Source organism: Osmerus eperlanus, chromosome 1, assembly GCF_963692335.1.
Source record: "Osmerus eperlanus chromosome 1, fOsmEpe2.1, whole genome shotgun sequence".
Classification (NCBI taxonomy): domain Eukaryota; kingdom Metazoa; phylum Chordata; class Actinopteri; order Osmeriformes; family Osmeridae; genus Osmerus; species Osmerus eperlanus.
In genome coordinates this window covers 18,589,698-18,610,550 of record NC_085018.1, presented here as the reverse complement: position 1 = coordinate 18,610,550, position 20,853 = coordinate 18,589,698, and the positions used below count along the sequence as shown (strand labels likewise).

General features: G+C 39.8%; 1 protein-coding gene across 38 annotated transcripts; it reads left to right on the top strand.

The window, feature by feature from the left end:
• Positions 1 to 1,764: 1,764 nt before the first annotated feature.
• znf740a (zinc finger protein 740a) lies at positions 1,765 to 17,539 on the top strand. Of its 38 annotated transcripts, none has more exons than XM_062466663.1 (21): positions 1,765 to 1,937; positions 3,625 to 3,793; positions 4,044 to 4,226; positions 5,013 to 5,159; positions 5,706 to 5,832; positions 6,105 to 6,188; positions 6,980 to 7,063; positions 7,697 to 7,780; positions 8,175 to 8,258; positions 8,673 to 8,756; positions 9,153 to 9,236; positions 10,055 to 10,138; positions 10,836 to 10,919; positions 11,332 to 11,415; positions 11,756 to 11,839; positions 12,266 to 12,349; positions 12,819 to 12,902; positions 13,267 to 13,350; positions 13,767 to 13,850; positions 14,278 to 14,396; positions 14,641 to 17,539. In XM_062466663.1, exons 2-21 carry the CDS (start codon positions 3,749 to 3,751, stop codon positions 14,812 to 14,814), a joined length of 1,971 nt encoding a protein of 656 aa, XP_062322647.1. In that variant the 5' UTR covers positions 1,765 to 1,937; positions 3,625 to 3,748; the 3' UTR covers positions 14,815 to 17,539. The 38 variants fall into 38 exon arrangements, with proteins under 38 accessions (XP_062322647.1, XP_062322754.1, XP_062322672.1 ...); XM_062466688.1 differs by having other exon boundaries at positions 1,766 to 1,937; positions 8,175 to 8,211; positions 8,710 to 8,756; XM_062466770.1 differs by lacking the exon at positions 10,055 to 10,138.
• The last annotated feature ends 3,314 nt before the right edge of the window (positions 17,540 to 20,853 follow it).

Here is a 20,853-nt window from a genome sequence, read left to right as displayed (position 1 = left end):
ACACCGTTACATATACATTGGTTGCAATAATTGTATTCCTTTCATGTCCACTTTCTCCGAGGCTGTGATTAACTTTCAAACCACTTTTATATACATTTTATACACACGGCCTGGAATCGAACCGGCAACCTTCTGAGTATCAGCCACATTCCCTAGCCGCTCAGCCACCTGACTCCATACAAAGCTTTCTGACCTCAGGTTTTCCTAAATTCATAAAACGTATGTTTTCAAGAAGGTATGCCTACTAGTAACAAATATGCAATCTGCAGGAAGTTAAAAACAAAATAAAATATTCTGGATTCTGGATTGATGGCAAAATATATTTCAGGACTTGTGTACTGTGTACCTACCAGTCTGTACTGAGTTATAAATAGCAGTTCTCTATTGCCTAACACAGCCACATGGCCATTGGGACCATCCCTGTTTCAACACCAAAGTGTTCAGTTGACATGACAACTGTGTCCAGGTGCTCAACCCTTTGCTCCAGTACTAATTTCCTTATGTTTACTATCACAAGTGCAGTTTCCCTCTATCTCCTGCCAAGAGCGCCATCTAGAGTGCAAGCAAAAAAAACATGAAAAGTAATTAGTAATGAGATTATACAGTATTAATTTCATTAGTCATCAAACTTATTGCAGTGAAGGTCTAATGGTACCTATCTACATTGTTAAGGGCATAAACAGCAATAGACAGCAGATGATGGCTAGTTTTCAGACCTTTTAAAATGAGTGTTTTGTCTAAATGTTTTACATTTATTTATTTAGCCGATGTTTTTACACTAAGCGATTTACAAACAGCATCTGAAGGCGGTGTGGGACTCAAACCCCAACACGATGTACAAACTTCATCCCTGGGCTCAGCTGGATTCAAACCCACTTACCAAAGTGAGCCACATTTACACATTTGTATAAACGTGCATTAAATGTATTGCAAATTGTTCAAAAACAGTCACGTTACTAAATACTCTAAATCAGTGGTTCTCAACCCTGGTCCTCAAGTACCCCCTGTCCTGCATGCTCCAACACACCTGATTCAAATGAATGGTCGTTAGCAGCCTTCTGCATAACTAGATAAAGACCCATTCATTTGAATCAGGTGTGTTGGAGCAGGGAAACATCTAAAACATGCAGGACAGGGGGTAGGCTACTTGAAGGCCAGGGTTGAGAACCACTGATCAATAGTATTATCATTGACCTGAATTTATATAGCCTACAGTAACTTATTGGGAAGTCTCTTTAAAACTATAGAACTCGCCTATTAAAGATGAGACCCAATTCACCCAAATGTATTTAGTCATAAAGGGAATACAAATACATCACAGGAGAGCGGATGATAGCCTTGTCTTCGTTAAATATGACAAGTATTCAATTCAAGAGTCAAAATCACAGGCATAGCCTACTTTTATGGAATACAGCATGAACAGGATAATATCCCGACCGTTCTGACAAATATGGCTACTCAATGAAAGCGATCAGGTAACTATGCGCGCTACCCCTGTTAATTCGGGGAATTACATTGCCTAAATAAAAGCAATGTCATAGAAACCAAGTTAATTGTTTCAATTAGCCAAGCCTATATAATATGTACAACCTAGGCTACAGAAACAGTCTAGACAACAGGCTACTCATATAAAATGTAGACATAACTCCTAAAATGTGGGTCGATAATGAAATATAATTAACATTTATATTAAATATTAAGACTAAAAGGCATCACAGACACTGCTTGAGCTATTCAGACTTCCATAACCAAAATGGAGTAGGCTAGTTGCTCTTCACCAACATGGTTGACGTTCACAAGCTCTCTCTCCAATCGCATGACAGGGTTCTCCTCGAAGAGCACGTCCGGTAGCGTTTCCTGTGTTTGTAAACGAAAGATATCGGAACACAGGCGACGGGCTTCGAGAAAAAAAAAAGATCGACGAGAGAACATATTAGGTAACTCAACATCTATATACATTTTGATATTGCACAGGTCGATCATCCGTGTCTTTAGCACTATAATCGAAGAAATTCGTATTTTTAAAACCCTGGCCTTACATCCTCAAATGCTCCTACGACTCCTACGAGAAGCACAAGCGAGCAGTTAGCTTACTAATGCTAGCTCGCTAGTAGTAGCAGCTGTAGCACTTACAGACACAACAGACAGGCCGGAAAGGATAGCGCGTATTGTCCGTACTATAAGAGATTAATATCTTCTGAGGCTGAGAGAAAAAAACCTCAGTGCCATTTCAGCAAGTGATATCAAAGGCCGTGCTCCCTAGCTATAGCCAATCTTGTTTTTAATGTTATATAGAGCTAGCTAGTCCCTTATAGCTCACAGGCTAGCTACAGTAGACTAGCTAGTGGGATAACGTTAGATTGGAAGCTAGCTAGCTCTACCTACAATACAAGACAGTCACTATTCACTAAAGTACCAAGCAAATTAATCTACACTCTAGCCTTTGGTTTCGTACAGTATAACGTTTTTTTGTTTGCATTCAAACTGTAAAATGTTGGGTTTAATTCGCGGACTTAAAAAATCGTAATATAGGAGCATACCACCTCTTACGAGAGGTTATTACGTTTTAGTAGTCTAGCTAACTGGTGCTAGCTACACAGCCCATATCCTTCTCTCAGTTGGTAGATAAATGCTAACATTAGCTTGTAGTTTATTTTTAATAACAAAAAATTGCCATTTGCAGTCCTTTTGCGAACGTTAGTGCTAGTTAGCTAGGCTACATATGTCGGTGGTGCTGTTCGAAGCCAATGGCGAATGCCTTTTTAATTAGAGAGCTATGCTTTCATCATGGCACTCGTGCCATCGAGATTTGTCCACATTTTCTTTATAGCTAGCTTTGTTTCCACCATAGTATCGGTCTATGTAAGAATTGCGCATGTATTTAGTCATATAGCTAGTTTAACATGTTAACAATATTCAGAGGTAGCTAAATTGAGTTTAATGGTGGCAACGGTTTGGAGACCTAGTCTGGTCATCAATGTTTCCGGCACACCAACTAGCTAAGCTAGCTGTAGCTAGTCTGGCTTGGCTGCATTGTTCGCAAGCAAAAGTAAAGCCCATGTAATTACAAACAAGACAAGTGTACAATATTCTTATTATCACAAAATATGTTTGACATTTCTCCCGTCACCGAATAATGTGGTGTTATAGCTTCGTAACGTAGGTAAGCTAGGTTACATTTTACTCATGGAACGGCATTTTCATATCATTAGGCTTGTCTTCGTGTTGCCCTTGTGAGGTGATGAGCATTGGTCTACTTGCTAGTATTCTAGGATCTTAAAGCTTCAACGTTGCATTTTAATTATAACGTAAGATATGATAATATCAAAGATTACTCATCGAGTATATTATATATTTTTTTTGTATTTCGTCAATAACTTAATTGTGTGTTGTGATAAGTTGGGAAGGTATATGGTTTAAATGTAGACCATGCATTTGGCTGACGAGGACATCTTAAATACATGGAAACCTGAACGTTTGATGTAGACAAAATCGCTGAACTGATAGGATACATGAATAAGTCACATAAACATTACGAATATGCATCAAGATTTAGTGTAAAACTTGTTATTGTCATGGAATGTTTTTTTCCCCGTTTTTTATCTACATCCTCCCCTTCCTCAGTTTTAGTGCTAGATGAGTGAGGTGGGTGTGGCCTCCCGTCAGACCGACCATCCTGATTGACGGATCACTGGATGACCTTATCCCCTATCCTGTCCCTGCCCTCACATACACCGTTCCCACTGCAATGTCACACCTGCCCAGCAGCTCAGTCCGCGACCATATGAAATGGGTTTGTTTTCCTATCGAGAAAAATTCAAGCTCCAAAATATATTTACATTAATGCAAACATGTCACTCAGGATGTTGTCGTTTTATGTAGTGATATTCTATACGTTTGAAACTTTGTCTAAGTTTTATCACACTCACATACTTTTGATTTTCCTTAACATAACACCTTGGTTATAATAGGCTTCATCATTCTGAAGTTTGATTTACAATACCAAAGCTTTTCCTCAACTCAACCATCTAATTAATTTCCAGGCGGGGCTGCTTGGCTGTGAGGCCGTGCTCTCAAGTATGGCCCTGATGCAGGCGAGCTCCATGGCCGGTCCACCCAAGAAAATGATGACCCCACTTGGCCATGGACCGCCCCAGAGGGAAGGCCCTGACCGTGGGCCTCAGAGCCACATGATCCTGCCGTCTGGGATGAGCTGTCCCCCCTTGGTTAGATTTTGAACACTAATTCTTCTCTTGCACTCATGTTGGGGTGTATATACCGTATTTTTCGGAAATAAAACCGCGGTTTGTACCCCAATTTTACAGTTTTATTGTGGTTGTACGGCTTATATTTCGAAGTGCTGTATAGCCCGGTTTTAGAACAAAAAAGTGGCTTTGTCCCAAGATCTCTACAGACTATGCAGCTAATTTAATGCTCAACACTTGAACGGGGGCTTATTACTTGAAAGAGGAATTATTTACTGTGTCGTCGAAGTTAAACTATCAGGGCTTGGAAATAGTGATTTGCTAAAGTAGGCAAATGGCACATAACATTTCATAATGTCAGTAAATCAAACAGCTGCAAGACCCAGTGAAATGTTATATACAGCTAGCAAACCAATGTTAGCTAGCATCGCTAATGACATTGGCTAATTCAACTTCGGTAGGCTATCCTCAGGATTTGCATGCTAGCTAAACTTATACTATATCTAAAATATTGTGCATTGCTTGGTATCATTGTTTGCATTAAGTGCGGCATATATTCCAGGGCGGGTTATAATCAGATTTACAAACACAAAGCGCCCATTCTGGTGGGGTGCGGTTTATAGAAAATGTGGCTTGTTTTCCGAAAAATACGCTAGTCAAGATTGTAAATAAAAAAATGTTTCATATCATCAACCACTGATACATTTTGTAACAGATTTTACATATAGATCTGCATAGTAACATTATTTAGCTATCAGAAAAGAGTGAGACTGTAGTTTAAGTGTTCTCTTCCATCTGTGATGAAAGCTCATTCGGAAGGAGGGTGACTTTCATGCACCCCGCTTGCTGGATGAGAAGGAGATGAGGGCCAATGAGGAGATGCAGCTAAAAAAGAAGAACAGGAAATCTGGAACACCCTGTAAAGTGAGAGAGCAGGATGGACGGGGAGGCAAGGTCAGTAACCATGAATATTCAAGTATTCAATTAACTCTGGCTTTGTTCTAACTGCACAAGTATTTATGTGTTCTCAACTTGGTGGGTGGATGGGTCTGTACAGTTCTTTGGACGAAGACAGACTTTTTATGCCTGTAGTTAAGTCGGTGCCTTCCATTGAGCACATTTTGTTTGTGTGGGGGTGGGGGGAGGAGCTCAGGGAGATGTAGGGGGGGGGGGGGGTCTCTGGAGAGGAAAGAGGGGGAGGGGAGGGGAGAGGAGCACAATAACTGCAATTGTGTGCACAAGAGGGGGAGCTGTATCATGGGGGGTGTGAGGGCGTTAACCCTTATGTAGAGTTTATGCACTTAAAAGGCCCAACACTTAACAAAAGAATGTGGATTCATATAGCTTTATAACGATGACTGCTTGACTGCCATTTCTTCTTAAAAAACAAAGCTATTACCATTACTTTGTCATTATCTTAGTGTTAGTTAGAATCTGTGTATGTGATGCTTAGCTTTTTAGGGTGTATTTCACACATCTATCCTTTCCTGTCCTGTGTAGGTGGTGGTTGTTGATGAGAATGGTAACTGTCCAGTATCCAAAGTGCAGAAAAATTTCATCTGTGATCATTGTTATGGAGCATTTAGGAGTGGCTATCACCTGAAGAGACACATCCTCATTCATACAGGTATGTGTCCAAATCCCCACGACCAGCTTTAGGTGTACGATTACAATTTAGAGAAAAGAAAAATGCCTGATTTAGTAAGTAAATGCTCAGCCAGAGGCCATCAGAAAACACCAGTATGGATTAAGTTATGGGTGGTTTCTTAAGGAGTGTGCATCAATTTAAAGATTTTGAAATGGCCTCCTGAAGAGCTTGTTTGGTGTCAGCTGTTGCCTCACAGTTTCTTGGTGTTCACTGTGGGGACCATTGACTAAAACTGGTGCTCTTCGGTTTAGGGGAGAAGCCGTATGCTTGTGCCATATGTGACATGAGGTTTATTCAGCGTTACCACCTGGAGAGACACAGCCTCATTCATACGGGTATGCGTCATCTTACCGTACCCATCTCACTAAAGTTTCCTAGAGTTCTATTTGTCATTGGACAGTAATTTCCAACAAAGCCCAAAATTACTTTAATCTCCACCCACCATGTGAAGGCAAGGAGTCCTAATAGATACAAATGGGTCCCCCAACACCAGTGAAAGTGCAAAGGACAGGTCTATTTCTTGGCCTATTTGTGATTATCAGAGTTAAACCTAGAGGTACACAGAAAACATGCAGAGATGCAAGTTATTACAAGTCCTCATTACAGTTTAGATGTAGCTTTTGTTTTATATGGTTTGGTTGGGAGAACAGGTAACCGCATGGACATCAAGGGACTATGACGTATTTAGACTTAGTTTGACGTACTTTCTTTATTAAAAAGCACATTCACTCCTGCACAATGCATTACTGTATCGTGGCTTATTCCTGCGTTGTAGTCTGAAATCCTTGTCTGTTATTGCTTGTCTAAAAGAAACATTAAACATAGTATCGGTAAGTAATCTGTGTCATAAACTTCTCGTCTGTACTGAACATGTGAAATATATCCCCATGGATATGTGAGCTTCAATTATTAGCATTTCATTTAGATTTGATCTTATTTGTTATTATTAGGAGATTAGATCAATTGCTTCTCAATGGCAACGTAGGTCCATTCTTCATAATGTAATCAATAACCGTACAAAGCAAATAATATATATATATATATATATATATATATAAAAGAGAAAAAAAAACAATTTCGATTGTGTAGACTGAATAGCTAATATTCTTGTGCTCTGTGTGTGTAGGGGTGAAGCCGTACGCTTGTTCCATGTGTGACATGAGGTTTTTCCAGCGTTACCACCTGGAGAGACACAGCCTCACTCATACGGGTATGCGTCCTTTTTCCGTACCCATCTCACATTAAACAAGCCCCCCTCCACTCAGAAAAATATGTTGAGTGTATGTTGAACTGATGTCTTCCATAACAGTTTGATAGCCCCTAAAGGATATGTCTATAAGATATTCAAGTACTTGTTGGACAAAGATTTTGGTTACCATTTATTAAGAAACTTTCCAACCTTAATGTGCATTAAAGGCAGTTATAGTTGAAGCCACCTAGCCCTTGACAAAATCTCCTATCATAAGGCTTTTAAATGCTACAGCAAGTTCTGCATGATATGGAAATAGTCCTTTAATGTCCAAGCTTTAGTACTTGAAGATTGTTTGTGGTGCCACTAGAATGTAAGGGTAGAAGAAGAAATGACGGATTTACCAGGGATTCATTTTTGCGGAAAAAGTCAGATTTAGGTTTTGTTGCTATTTTGAGAACATGTTTATTTCTCTCTGGCTTAACAAAAGAAGCATGTTTATGTATTTGTATACATGGCTGTAGTTTATTGATAACCATCATCTTTAAGCAAGTCCTTTGTGACACTTAACAAACATTTATATTGCTCATGGAAGTTCAAGCATTTTTAATATAATTGGGACTATCTAGCTAATGTATAACTCTGTGTGTGTAGGGGTGAAGCCATACGCTTGTTCCATGTGTGACATGAGGTTCTTCCAGCGCTACCACCTGGCGAGACACAGCCTCACTCATACGGGTATGCGTCCGCCTATTATAGCCTGTACACATCCTGCATCTTGGAGAGTTTTCATTTCAGTTGGAATCAAAGGATTCAGTTGGCACAAATTCCATACCGAACCCGTCTTAGTTTATAGGGTTTTTGAACACATTCAATGATGAATGGTGCGTTTACATTTACCTGCTGACGGCTAGATTCAATTTATGAAAACCCAGTACATTTTCATATCATCATTGTTTTTTAGGTTTATTATTAGAAGCTTCCCAGAAACTGAATGGGTTAACCTGTAGGTCTTTAGGCTATATCTCCATTGCGTGGTAAATCTTTGTGGTTGTGAACAACTTTTTATTTCATGATGTGCTAAACCAACTTGTTGGTGGTGGCTAGCTAATGTTTTATACTCTGTGTGTAGGGGTGAAGCCATACGCTTGCTCCATGTGTGACATGAGGTTTTTCCAGCGCTACCACTTGGCGAGACACAGCCTCACTCATACGGGTAGGCTTCCTGTACCCCTGTTGTCACAGAAGCCTGATAGACATGCTACCAAAGGGTTTTTAATCTAGTGGTGGTTCTTTATTTAGTTTACTGACATCTCAAAAACTTTGGCGTTGTCTTAGTAAACCTTTGAGTTTTTGTATCCATGGCCTAATATTCTAGCAAAATCCTTGATTAATGTCTTATTCTGATCTGGCCAATGTCTTGCCATTCCTGCATTGAAATAATTGAATGGCAAATTGCTATTAAATTGTCTTGCGTGTAACATTGTGTAGTCAGAGGTTCGATTGGAGCCACTGATGGGGCTGGTCCTGTGTTATCAGAACAGCTTACAAGGGGACACCGCTATGACCCGGTTGGCTTGAGTCCTGTTGTGTGCAGAGCTTTACTAAAGTTGATACTCTGTGTGTGTAGGGGTGAAGCCATATGCTTGCGCCATGTGTGACATGAGATTTTTCCAGAGATACCACCTGGCAAGACACAGCCTCACTCACACGGGTATGCGTCTTACCTTACCCCTCTTTCCTGCATTACAAAATACCCAAGGATCACATAATTCACGCAGTGCACAAGGTGTTAATTGTCTGCCCTAATAAATTAGGTATCCTCACATAGGAATATGTACTCCATGAGAATTAGGAATATGTACTCCATGAGAATTTGGAATGGCAGTGATTTTGATTGGTGATGCATCATGTAACTGTTTTGATGAGTTTAGGGTCTGTCACCTTATTTCGCATGGTGTAGGGAGACTGGTTGGTCCCTTGAGTTTTGTGTTTATTTCAAAGGCTATGTTAGACGCAATATAAACCACAGTAAAATTGACAATGTATGTACAAATGTTATGTGTACACAGTTCATGGGATTCTAAAATTTGGTACTGTATGCGTTTAGGAGTGAAGCCATACGCTTGTTCCATGTGTGACATGAGGTTTTTCCAGCGCTACCACCTGGCGAGACACAGCCTCACTCATACGGGTATGGGTCTACTAACTGTTCCCACCTTACTGAAATCCTCTCTTTAGTAAAGTTCTGTCAGTTTAAAGGACATTTTCGTAGCAATTTTTATTTTTTCTTTAAATAAACCTCCAACACTTTAATCTGGTGGATTCTCACATTGTCTCACATGTTCTTGCGTCTTGATGATAGCCCATAGTGTCTTATAACATTAGATCAATATAGGTAAGATAGTAATTTTCTTGTTTGGGTACATGCCTTCCCATTGACAATTTGTACATACGAAATATGGCTTTGTTGGAAACTACTGTTCAAATAATTGTTTGTGTCTGATGTTTAAAGATGTATTATACATTCAACAATGACAGCAGATGTTAAATGAGAAGTTTTATTTATTACTGGCCAGCATTTTTAAACAAATGTCAAATTTAAAGGTACATGACACTCAAAAGACCCCTGTGCTAGCTATATCAAGCCGCATACCTAAACTCCAACTAAATGTGAAAGATGCACTGTTTCACATTTGTTTGGTTTACATTTCTTGTTAAAACAAACTAACACAACCGGTGGTGTAAGATTTTGACTCATTGCCATTTAACGTCTTACAACCTTAGTTTTTTGGGTGTCATGCCCTTGTTATTGTGACCAATACACAGATTATCTGCCTGTGTATCGTCCTTGATAACAGGGGCAACTTGAACATGCTAAATGTGTTGCAATTGGTTGAGTTTTTTTGTTCAGAGTTAAATACAGCAAATGTGTAGGTTAGGACAATCAACAAATGTATGCTTTGAAAATTATACAAAAAATGGCTAAAGTTATGTTCTGTGTATGTTTAGGTGTGAAGCCGTATGCTTGCTCCATGTGTGACATGAGGTTTATTCAGCGGTATCAACTGGAGAGACACAGCCTCACTCATACAGGTATGCTTCTCTTTTTAAATGCCCTTCACTTTCATCAGTCTGAACATGCATGAGGCCCACCAGTGCATGAGGTCAGATTCACAACCCCACCACTTTATGGGACTAGATAAATAATAGTGGCTACATCAAACTCGAGTTTGTATTGTTTGAGTAATTTGTATTGAGCAATCAGTTTAGTAGTCATGTTGGAGTAATGGCAATGTTTGTTTGGCATAATCTTTCAGAGCTGTATACGTAGCACATTAAGTACATCAAGAAGTTAGACATGCAATACCATGGTAACATCAGTTATAGCAATGTATTTTATGTACTCAGATGTATTCCAACTGCCTAAAATTGTCAATATTCATATGAATAGCATGACGTGAACCCGGATGTCCACCAGCATTACCTTCAAATTTTTTAACCTGGCCACAACTATTTTGACTCGCGTTGATTAAAAGCTATTTGGGGACACATTGGCGAAATAATTTGCCTGTGGTCAACTCACTTTCTGCAGATTTTCTGAATTGCCTTGTTTGCGTTGCGTTGATTGGTTATTCAAATCTAGTCTAATTAATGGCACTGGCTGGTGAACAAAGCAACTTTACTAAACTTACTTAAACTTTCAAGTTCAAGTAGCCTAGTAAAGTTTAATTCGATCGTTTTTGGCAGTTGAAGAACTTTTATGATGCTGAAGTTGGTGCTCTGTGTGTAGGGGTGAAGCCGTACGCTTGCACCATGTGTGACAAGAGGTTTTTTCAGCGCTACCACCTGGCGAGACACAGCCTCACTCATATGGGTATGCACCCGCTCACCTTGTTGATACACCTGGTCCCAGTATACAGGGTTAGCAGGATATGGGCCTTATGTGTTCATACTTATATGGGCCAGGTGAAATATGTATTATATTTTATATCTGACCACCTTTCCCCTAATGGAAAAGATGGAATTGTACTTTTACCACCAGATGACATCATCAGCTCATGTGATGTGTTGTGGTTGTGGATTGTGTAAAAAGCTTAAAAAGCACAATTTTAATTGGTGAAAGTAATTATATTCACTGAATATTTGAAAATCCCCTGTAAGTAAATGCATGGTTTAGCATTGGTTATTAACCACCTATCAATTTAGCATATGTGTTTAACATGGATTATTGGAAGAGCATGAAACAAACAAAAAAAAAATGATATACTAATGCTCTGGTCATTTAGGAGTGAAGCCGTACGCTTGCACCATGTGTAACATGAGGTTTGTTCAGCGCTACCACCTGGCGAGACACAGCCTCACTCATACGGGTATGCGTCCGCACACCATACCTCTCTCACTTAGATGTTAGGGAGCAAAGTAGTAGGCTAGATTGTTTATCACAAGCACACTTTTTAAAGGAGAATATTGACATACAAGCATTACTACAATGTAACATAAGCTCATGCATTGTGTTGAGTTTGTGATATGAGTATTTATTTGGACTTTTGTTTCTTAAAAAAACAATTTACCTAGAGTATTGTGAATACTGTGTATGAATTGGCATCAGTGGTTAATAACCAATAATAGCAGCCAGGCCTAATGTTTGAAGACTTTAAGGGGCTGGACAGTTAGGCTTAGTAATGAAATATTGCTGCTCTGTGTGTGTAGGAGTGAAACCTTACGCTTGCACCATGTGTGACAAGAGGTTTTTTCAGCGCTACCACCTGGCGAGACACAGCCTCACTCATATGGGTATGCACACGCCTACTGTACCCGTAACTAAGATCAGGATTAACCCAAAACCTGGTTTGGCAGAATTAGTAAAACACAGTCCCCATGTTCTAATGAAAACAGATCATATGTATCTAAATATACTAAAATGTTTACATAATGACATCCAATGAAAAGCACTTTGGCCAGGGCTTGTAATATTATTGCCAGGTGACATCATCAGCTCGTGATGTGGTGTTGTGGACTAAATCTACGAAAACAATTAGAAACACTGATTTGAGCCAAGTAAACTTTATTGTTGTCGATCCACTGTAAAGTATTTAATGTACTCGACTTCAGTGGTTAATAACACATCAATTTTGCATAGCTGTAGGTTACATTGACATAGATGGGTTGTACAGCTAGATGAATTAATTAGATTTATAAATGAATGCTCTGGTCATTTAGGAGTGAAGCCGTACGCATGTACCATGTGTGACATGAGGTTTTTTCAACGCTACCACCTGGCGAGACACAGCCTCACTCATACGGGTATGGGTCCGTTCACCGTACCCCTCATTTAGTAATTAGGGAGGAAAGTTGAAGATTGTTTCTGTGATTAACTCTCCAATGTAGGCAAACCAAACATTGACATTAGATGTGAGTCTTCCATGTAGCTTCTGTTCAGGAAATATTTGTTAGTTGCGCATTTTAGATGTGCAAGGTTAATCCAATAGCATGTAATCCCTCCGATTTTGCAGTGTTTGTGTTGGCTACAAGCCTTCACAAGTCTTGTAAGTAGAGTGTTAGTTCAGTGTGTTGTGGCTGTGGCCAAGCATCCACAAAAAACACCTAGAGGAGTTGCATTCATAATCGAGATTTTGTTCATGTAAATTTCATGTATTGCATGAATTGGCATCAGTGGTTAATAACCAATAATTGCAGAGTCTTAGACCAATGTTTGAGTACTTTGGTGGGCAGTGATGCACAGTAATGATACATTGCTGCTCTGTGTGTGTAGGAGTGAAACCTTACGCTTGCACCATGTGTGACAAGAGGTTTTTTCAGCGCTACCACCTGGCAAGACACAGCCTCACTCATATGGGTATGCACACGCCTACTGTACCCGTAATTAAGATCAGGATTAACCCAACCCCCTGTGCACAGGGCTTGGACAAATTTAAATGACAGTTTTATATAAATATACAGCATATTGAAACTGATCTACACAGCCAGGTGATGTCATCAGCTCATGTCATGTGTTGTTGTGGACTAAAGCTTAGAAAATATCCATCCAAATTTGTTTTTAATTCGGATGAAATTAAGTTAAAAAATTGTATATCCCCTGCAAGGCATTATAATTGACATCTGTGGTTGTAAACCATCAATTTTGCATAGGCATGTCATACAGACTTAATTGGATTAAGGAAGTTGGGCAGCAATAATAAGTTGATGCTCTGGTCATTCAGGAGTGAAGCCATACGCTTGTTCCATGTGTGACATGAGGTTTGTTCAGCGCTACCACCTGTCGAGACACAGCCTCACTCATACGGGTATGGCTCAGCTCAGCAGACCCCTCTCACATTTTGTAGTCTATACGTAGCGGCGTATCTAGCGCCAGTCTGAGTTTTAGAGAAGCTAGTTCAATGTCAAAGGCTAGAGGCAATATTTAGGCTTGGATTGTAAGCCAGGGGGCGGATTACCTATAGCAGCCTAGGATCAATGTTCTGGGGATACTTACATGTATTTCTTGGTTAGCTCCTAGTGTGTATATTGTAATGTTGTTCGAGTCAGAATTGCATGTACTGGTAACTCTTCAGCCTCTCAACTTCTATTAAAACAATAAAGCACCAAAAAGCACACATAATTCCAAGGTTAGGCTACATCTCAAGATAATTTAACTGTAATGCTAGGTTTGTATGTGTTGTGATCTTTTGGAGAGAGGGCTAATATATTACTCTGTGTGTAGGGGTGAAGCCGTATGCTTGTTCCATGTGTGACATGAGGTTTATTCAGCGTAACCATCTGGAGAGACACAGCCACACTCATACGGGTATGCGTCCATTCACCATACCCCTATCACTCAGAAAAGCTCTCTGACTAAAACAAATTTTACAAGACCACCACAAACTCGAGTTTGGATTGTCAAGTCATTTGATGGGATGTTGAACCAGCCTCAAACTATCAAATTACACTTTCCAGGGGCATCCAGTTTGGTAGTTTGATATGAAAATCTGAGATTCCACTCTGAGCTACACATAATGAGTTGATGAGAAGACATCTCAAAATGTTAATCAGAGTAGTTTCTTACCATGCATTGTTCCTTTTCTTGGACTGGCTCACATTAGATATGTTTTTGCATTCCTTCATTTTTAGATATAGAATACCCAGTAGATTGTAACTAGTGAGACTTTAATGCAGTTTGTTGTGGTTCAGCACTGAATATGATGTAATAGATTTGTGTTGGTGTGCTCTTTCAGGGGAGAAGCCATTTGCATGTGACATGTGTGATATGAGGTTTATCCAGCGCTACCATCTGGAGCGACACAAGCGTGTCCACAGCGGAGAAAAGCCTTATCAGTGCGAGAGATGCCAGCAGGTAAGAGCATACTCTGATCGTCCCACATAAATATCCATCTTCTGCCATGTGCGCATGCACAACCCACGCCCACACAGGCAGATGTCCGCCCACACTAGTCTTTTCTAACATCAGCATGTACTGCACAGTAGCCTACATGTTCTGTTTTGTGCACCAAGTTACATTAACACATGGAAGTCCTTTTTCCATATGCTTTGGAATAAAGTCTTACTGTATCACCCTTACATAAACTGTATGTTTTCAGAACTTTTCACGGACCGATCGGCTGTTGCGGCATCGGCGGTTGTGCCAGGGCCGTGGTGTGGCAAAGGTGGAGAACCAGCCATGTTGTGAGCCTCGCCCATATCCCCAGGAGCCCCCACCGGCTCCACCTACCTGGAGCCCCCTGCACCCCCCTCCTGGTCGGCTTGCAGTCTGACATTCCCCTCCCACACATGACCACCACCTCTCCTTAGAGACAGGACTGGCCCCATGGTCTCTGCCACTGAGCCCTATGCTTAGTGGCGCCACACTCTGGCACAGACTGATTCTGCAGCTCCAGTCCTGAGGTTACTTATGACAGAGGGACATACAGTTTTGTCTTTTTCTTTCTTTCCTTTTTGTTTTTTTAGATAACATTTCTGGTCTGTTTTGTACTTATTTGATTTTACAAAGAAGTTGTTATTGTTCAGATTCATTGTTTGGGGTTTTAGTGGTACTTTGAGGGTGGTTTTGTGGGTTGGGGGGAAAGGTAAGGCATTTGGGGGAGGGGGGGGGGGGGCGGCGGCGGCGGCTACAGTTTGTCCTAAAGTCATAGCAATGAAGTGGGATATATATATATATATATACATGAATATTTAACAACACACAGCAGAGGATATCTGGAAAATGTAGAAATGACTGTTTTTACAGAAAATCTGGACAATGGTACTTGGGGCAAACCTGTAAAAACAAGAAGGGCTTGAATAGTGAGTGATACAAATGGACAGTCCACAGTTGAGCATGGAGAAATCCTAATAGGTCAGGGTACAGGATATTGTCTGTCATAGTATCCTGTACCATGTTCTGTTTGTTGCAAGGTAGTGATGTGCTGATGACTCAGGAAGTGGCACAGGATAGGACAGCCTTTGCAAGTTCACCCCCACACAGCTATTACATACTAGTGTATGTATAGATTTCTATGACAAAAAGTGGGAAGCTTTCTCTGACTAAGGTTCATATAAGGATATATGTTTGAAATGGCACAAGATGGCAGCTTCAGCCAGTCCCATTACTTTGTATGTACAGATCATCATGTTCAGAGAATGGCAGGAGATATACAGAATCTTGTGGCCTTAGAGCGTGCTTGTTTTTTGTTATGTTCATTTGCCTTTTTTATTTTCTGAACTAAAGGTTTAATTATCCTTATTGTTATAAGATTTACAAGGACGAGCCACTGCCTTTTACCATCGAGGTATGTTTTTTCCAAAGCTTATAGAACACTCAGTAGTGTTGCAGCATACTGGTGGGCAAAAATGTATACATATTTCTGGTTAGTACTGATGATAATGTAACCCATCATATCATCTGGAAGAACCAGAAGTTTTGACAATTCCAGTGAGATGCTAATAGTGCATACTTTACTTTCCCTCTTGCATTGCTTTGGCGAGCTTCAGGCTTTAGCCACAGCTGTATCAACACTTGCTTGACTCCGCTGCACACTAACGAATGCCTTCTTTTAAGATATTATGTAGTTGGTGTGTATATAATGGATGTCTGTTATGTTCTTGGGTTTAGCCTTAAATAAGAGCGGATTCATCAATAATCATTGTAGTGCTAAATGATATAGTAATTAATGATTTTCCGTAACCTGTATTAAACTTTAATTATGCTGTCTGTGGTTACCCCCTCCAAGTGAAATGGCAACAAGCTTGTTTAGCATACTGTTCGTCTACCCACTCTGCATCTATCAACTTAGTCAGGTTCAGTATGTGTATCAGTGGTCTTTCACAGCTTGTCTGTGGGCTAGTAGTTTTTTTTTAATTGTTTTTTAACTCTTGGTCCTAATTACCGGGACTTCACTCAAACTGTACATTTGATTACAATATCTAAATGTTACTCATTACATTTTATAAGCCCACTGTATAACCCACAAGTGTCGGTGTGTATCAAAGGCCTAATCTAAACTTGAGACCTGTTGTGTATAAAATGAAATAATTTACTGATATCAGTAGGATATCTGGGTATAAATTGACTTGTGCCTGGATCTCAAAGTAAGGTTTGACTCAAGTGAGGAAGTAATGCGATCCAGTAAAATGTTGGAAAAGGTATACAAGATTTTACAGACCAAGTTTGAGAGAAGTGATATATATATTCTCTGGCCCAGTCTCCTGTCCCTAAAGGCAATGAAATGGTTGCTGACTGCCATGACTACCCACTAGTCTGGCCACAGGGCAAAGAAGGGTTACTTCTATATGTTAGATCCCAGGCCAATCTCATATTGTTATTGATCTACTGGTGAAAATGCAATAGACTCCATGATCAGTTAAGATGAGGTTTTATTTTCCAAATAGTCAGACAGAATACTGAGTTCTTTCTCCTCCATGACATTATGATAATTCTGTTAACAATAAGGACCTTTTTTTATTTCTGATAAAATGTAAACACTGGAGTGATAGAAACAAAAGATGAAGAACATACAGTACTAGAGTTTAGTCTGTAGACAGCCTCTTACTCCTCGACTTGACAAAGGTGGACAGAAACATTTGGATCAGTAATGTTGAGAGCCCAGGATGTTAAGTAATTTAAATATTAGAGGCAGTAGTACTTAAAATAAACTGTTTTTTATACAAATTCCCTGGTATTTGTAGTGGATTATATTGGTAGAGATATTAAGTAAGCAACAGCATCTACAGTAGTTATCACAAATTAGTATTTTTGTTTATTAGTCTTGCATGCAGAGTTATGATCCTCAGTTAAGATAGGATCTTATATTGATTATTTTGTGTAGGCAAAATGAGTGCATAAGAATAACTTTTCCTAAAAAAAAATGTTACACTGATTATTGTAAAAAAAAAAAAATGGGCAAACTAATATGTTCCCTTGTGATCCAATTAGTTTTAATTGTACGGAGTGTGGGGAGAGGCTTCTTACCATTATGCTGAAATAAAATACTTTCTAAAAGATTTACTGTTTAGTGTGACTGTTTACCTCCAGCCATCTACAGCGGTCTCTGCTGCTCTCAGGGAAACATGTTTGCAAATCATTGGCAATGTGTAGAAAGATAAGGCAACTTTATTTATACACGAGGCAAACTCAAATGTGCTTCACAGAAAAACATATGCATATGGTTTTGTGTGTACAATTATCCTTTGTTTACTATAGAAGGATCACTGAGTTTGCTTTCCATATTTCACACTAACTGAAAATGCTGTTTGACTTGGTGCATCTGCAGAATAATTCATGGTGTAGCCTGTCAAATATACAACCAACGGCAAATATCAGTAATTCTTTAAAACCCCACACTTTCCTTTTTGCAGGAACTCTAGGAATGGTCCCTTGTTTGATGCTTGATGGATGAATTAATCGCTTCTTTGCAATACCATGACTGGCCCCTGGTCATCCATCTGTGGGTCTTCAGAGTTAATGTTTGATTATAAATATTTAAGATCTTAAACATTCCTGACGATGTCAGCTAATTCTTGATAGACATGATCATCTAAGACCCTTTCAAATTCTGGGTCTGATACAGATACTGATTATTCTATTTACAAGTATTTACACCTATTAAACATTTCTCATTGGCTGAGAGTCTTTCAGGTGCCTTTTGGCAAACTCCAGGTGGGCTGTCATGTGCCTTTTACTGAGGAGTGGCTTCCGTCTGGCCACTCTACGATACAGGCCTGATTGGTCGAGTGCTGAAGCGATAGTTGTCCTTCTGGAAGGTTCTCCTCTCCACAGAGCAACACTGGAGTTCTGTCAGAGTGACCATGGGGTTCTTGGTCACCTCCCTGACTAAGGCCCCTTCTCCCCCTATCACTCAGTTTGGCCGGGCGACCAACTCATGGAAGAGTCCTGGTGGTTCCAAACTTCTTCCATTTATGGATGATGGAGGCCACTGAGCTCTTTGGGACCCTCAATGCTGCAGAAATGTTTCTGTATGAGTGTCATGGCATAGGCTGTGAATACTTATGTATCCAACATGTAATAAAAAAGTACATATTTTATTTTTAACAGATTTGCAAAAGATTTAAAAAAAAACTCACATTATCATTATGGGGTATTGTGTGTAGGCTATAATGGTGAGGAAAAAAAAATTCATTTAATCAATTTTGGAATATGGCTGTAACATAACGTGAACCGCTGTGAATACTTTCCGGATGCACTGTATACCTGTATTATACTGTGTATATATTCATTGTCATTTATGGGCAACAAAGATATATTGTTAGCCACCCCAGGGTCTCATCCATTAAGACTCCTGATGTCAATGATACCAGTGTCAAATTAAGCCATAAGGGGCTACCAAAAAAGTAGAAAAAGCAGCCATTTTGGCTGTGACCAATGGATTGCAGGGGTAGCTGCACATGAGTCATGACACAAAATGGTGCAACTTAGATACTAACTAGAGGATCAATGAGGGAAAGTGATAGTAATTTATTATCTGCACAATTTAGGAATGTTGAAATTATTAATATCAACTCTGACATAGGTCTATAACCACCACGGACAAAGCCTAATATTGTTGTGTCTCATCCACAATTTTGGAGCCCTTTATGGCTTGAGAGCCTGTGTGTCTCAGTATAGATGTTGTTTTCTTGTCCTATAGTATTGTGTTTTTATGTAACTCTTTGTCTAAATCCAGTCTGGACAAAGTAAAGAGAACTGAAGTGATGGGTGGAAAAAGAGAGGGAGACAGGGACAGATGGACACTATCATAGGACACAGTTTAAGAAAGAGATACAGAAACAAAACAATTAAAATAAAGATGCAAACTCACAGATGGATAGGTTGCCAAACGCTGACAGCTAAAGTAATAATACACAGAAAATATTGTTGACAGCAAAGGAGTGAAAGTGACTTTAGCAGTTTTCTGCCGTTGATCGGTGATGCGACACAGTCATTTACAGTGCGCCTGTTGTATTATCTATTATACCCTGCCTGACTGCTAATACAAGGGGCAGCCGTGGGCAGAGACACTGGAGAGCGTAAAGCTGAAGGAGTGGGAGTAGATTGGAATAACGGAATCAGAGCAGAGCAAAGGAAGGAGGCATTTAAGATCAAAGTGCATCAAAGGTAATATATACACTACCTATCCTCCCATGATGGGATGAGCGAATCTAATATTTCTCTGTGTCGTAAAATCTGGCACTCATCCTTAAAGCCATAAAATATGCAATGGTGTTTCACACCCTTCTCTGATTTCCTTCTTTTTTTTAAAGAATTTACCCTATTAACTATAATTAAAAAATAGTATTATAAATCGATATGGGAGGAAATGGGAAGATAAGTATTGTAAGAAGTATGGAAAATTACAGGGTGACAAAGAAATAACATAAAAAGGTAATGAAAGTGTATATCTAATGTGTATTCTGTGTGCGGATTGTAACTCATGTTGAACATGAATGTCTCGGTAGCAGCACAATGAAGAGCACATTCCTGGAATACTATGGTTGGGCCACTAGTGTGTAGAGAATAGTGTGTAGGTCAAACTAATTAAAGTAATGATGCTTAGCTTTAGTAACAGTCAAGGAATCAGATAGTTACGTAGGAAATAGATATAAAGCAGGTAGGTAATGTCAGGTATAATTCTTTAAGTCTTTGTCCATCTATTCAGTCTCTCCATCTCCTCACCTCTGCCTCAGTACCCTTTACTATCGCTCCCTCTGTTTCTCCATTCGGCATCGTTCTACTGTCTTGACACAGGCATACCACGCCATCCCTTCTTCCTTTCTCCCCTCCCCCCAGGGACACAAGCTTTACGACAGTAACTTGACACTGGTTCTGTGTCCTATCACAGAGAAGGCTGTAACTCATCTTAAAGGCGGCTGGCAGCGAATCATAGTACACCCATAAATCTGCTTGTCAGGGAAGAACCAATGAGAAACAAGCTATAAATCACAGCTGTCAGCTTGGTGGCCAATGGCGGGGCGATGGCACTAAATCTGCCAGGGATGTGGGAGAGGAGGGGTGGAGGGGCTGCTTTTTAATGGGTACTGCATTGCTGTTGGGGAATCCACAGGGAGGGGGGAGGGGGACATAGAGAAGAGACATACAGAGAAGAAAGGAGGCTTCAAAATAGAAACATCAAGGCGGTTTCTTCCACAGCTTCTTTAGGTTCTGTTTTAGCTTGAAGATAACACAAGGGTGGGATTTCATGGAAGACACAAAACAAAATGTAACAACGTCTTACTCTCAGATTTGCTCCATTTACTGGTTCAACATCCAGAAAATTTTGATCATACAATGTATTACATAAAATAATTCAGGATTGGTTGTT

Excerpts from the sequence above, each read along its gene's own strand:
- znf740a (XM_062466663.1), top strand. The coding sequence starts at position 3,749 with ATGTCACACCTGCCCAGCAGCTCAGTCCGCGACCATATGAAATGG. Across the intron at positions 7,064-7,696 it reads ACACAGCCTCACTCATACGG|GGGTGAAGCCATACGCTTGT; the intron begins GTATGCGTCCTT and ends CTGTGTGTGTAG. Across the intron at positions 7,781-8,174 it reads ACACAGCCTCACTCATACGG|GGGTGAAGCCATACGCTTGC; the intron begins GTATGCGTCCGC and ends CTCTGTGTGTAG.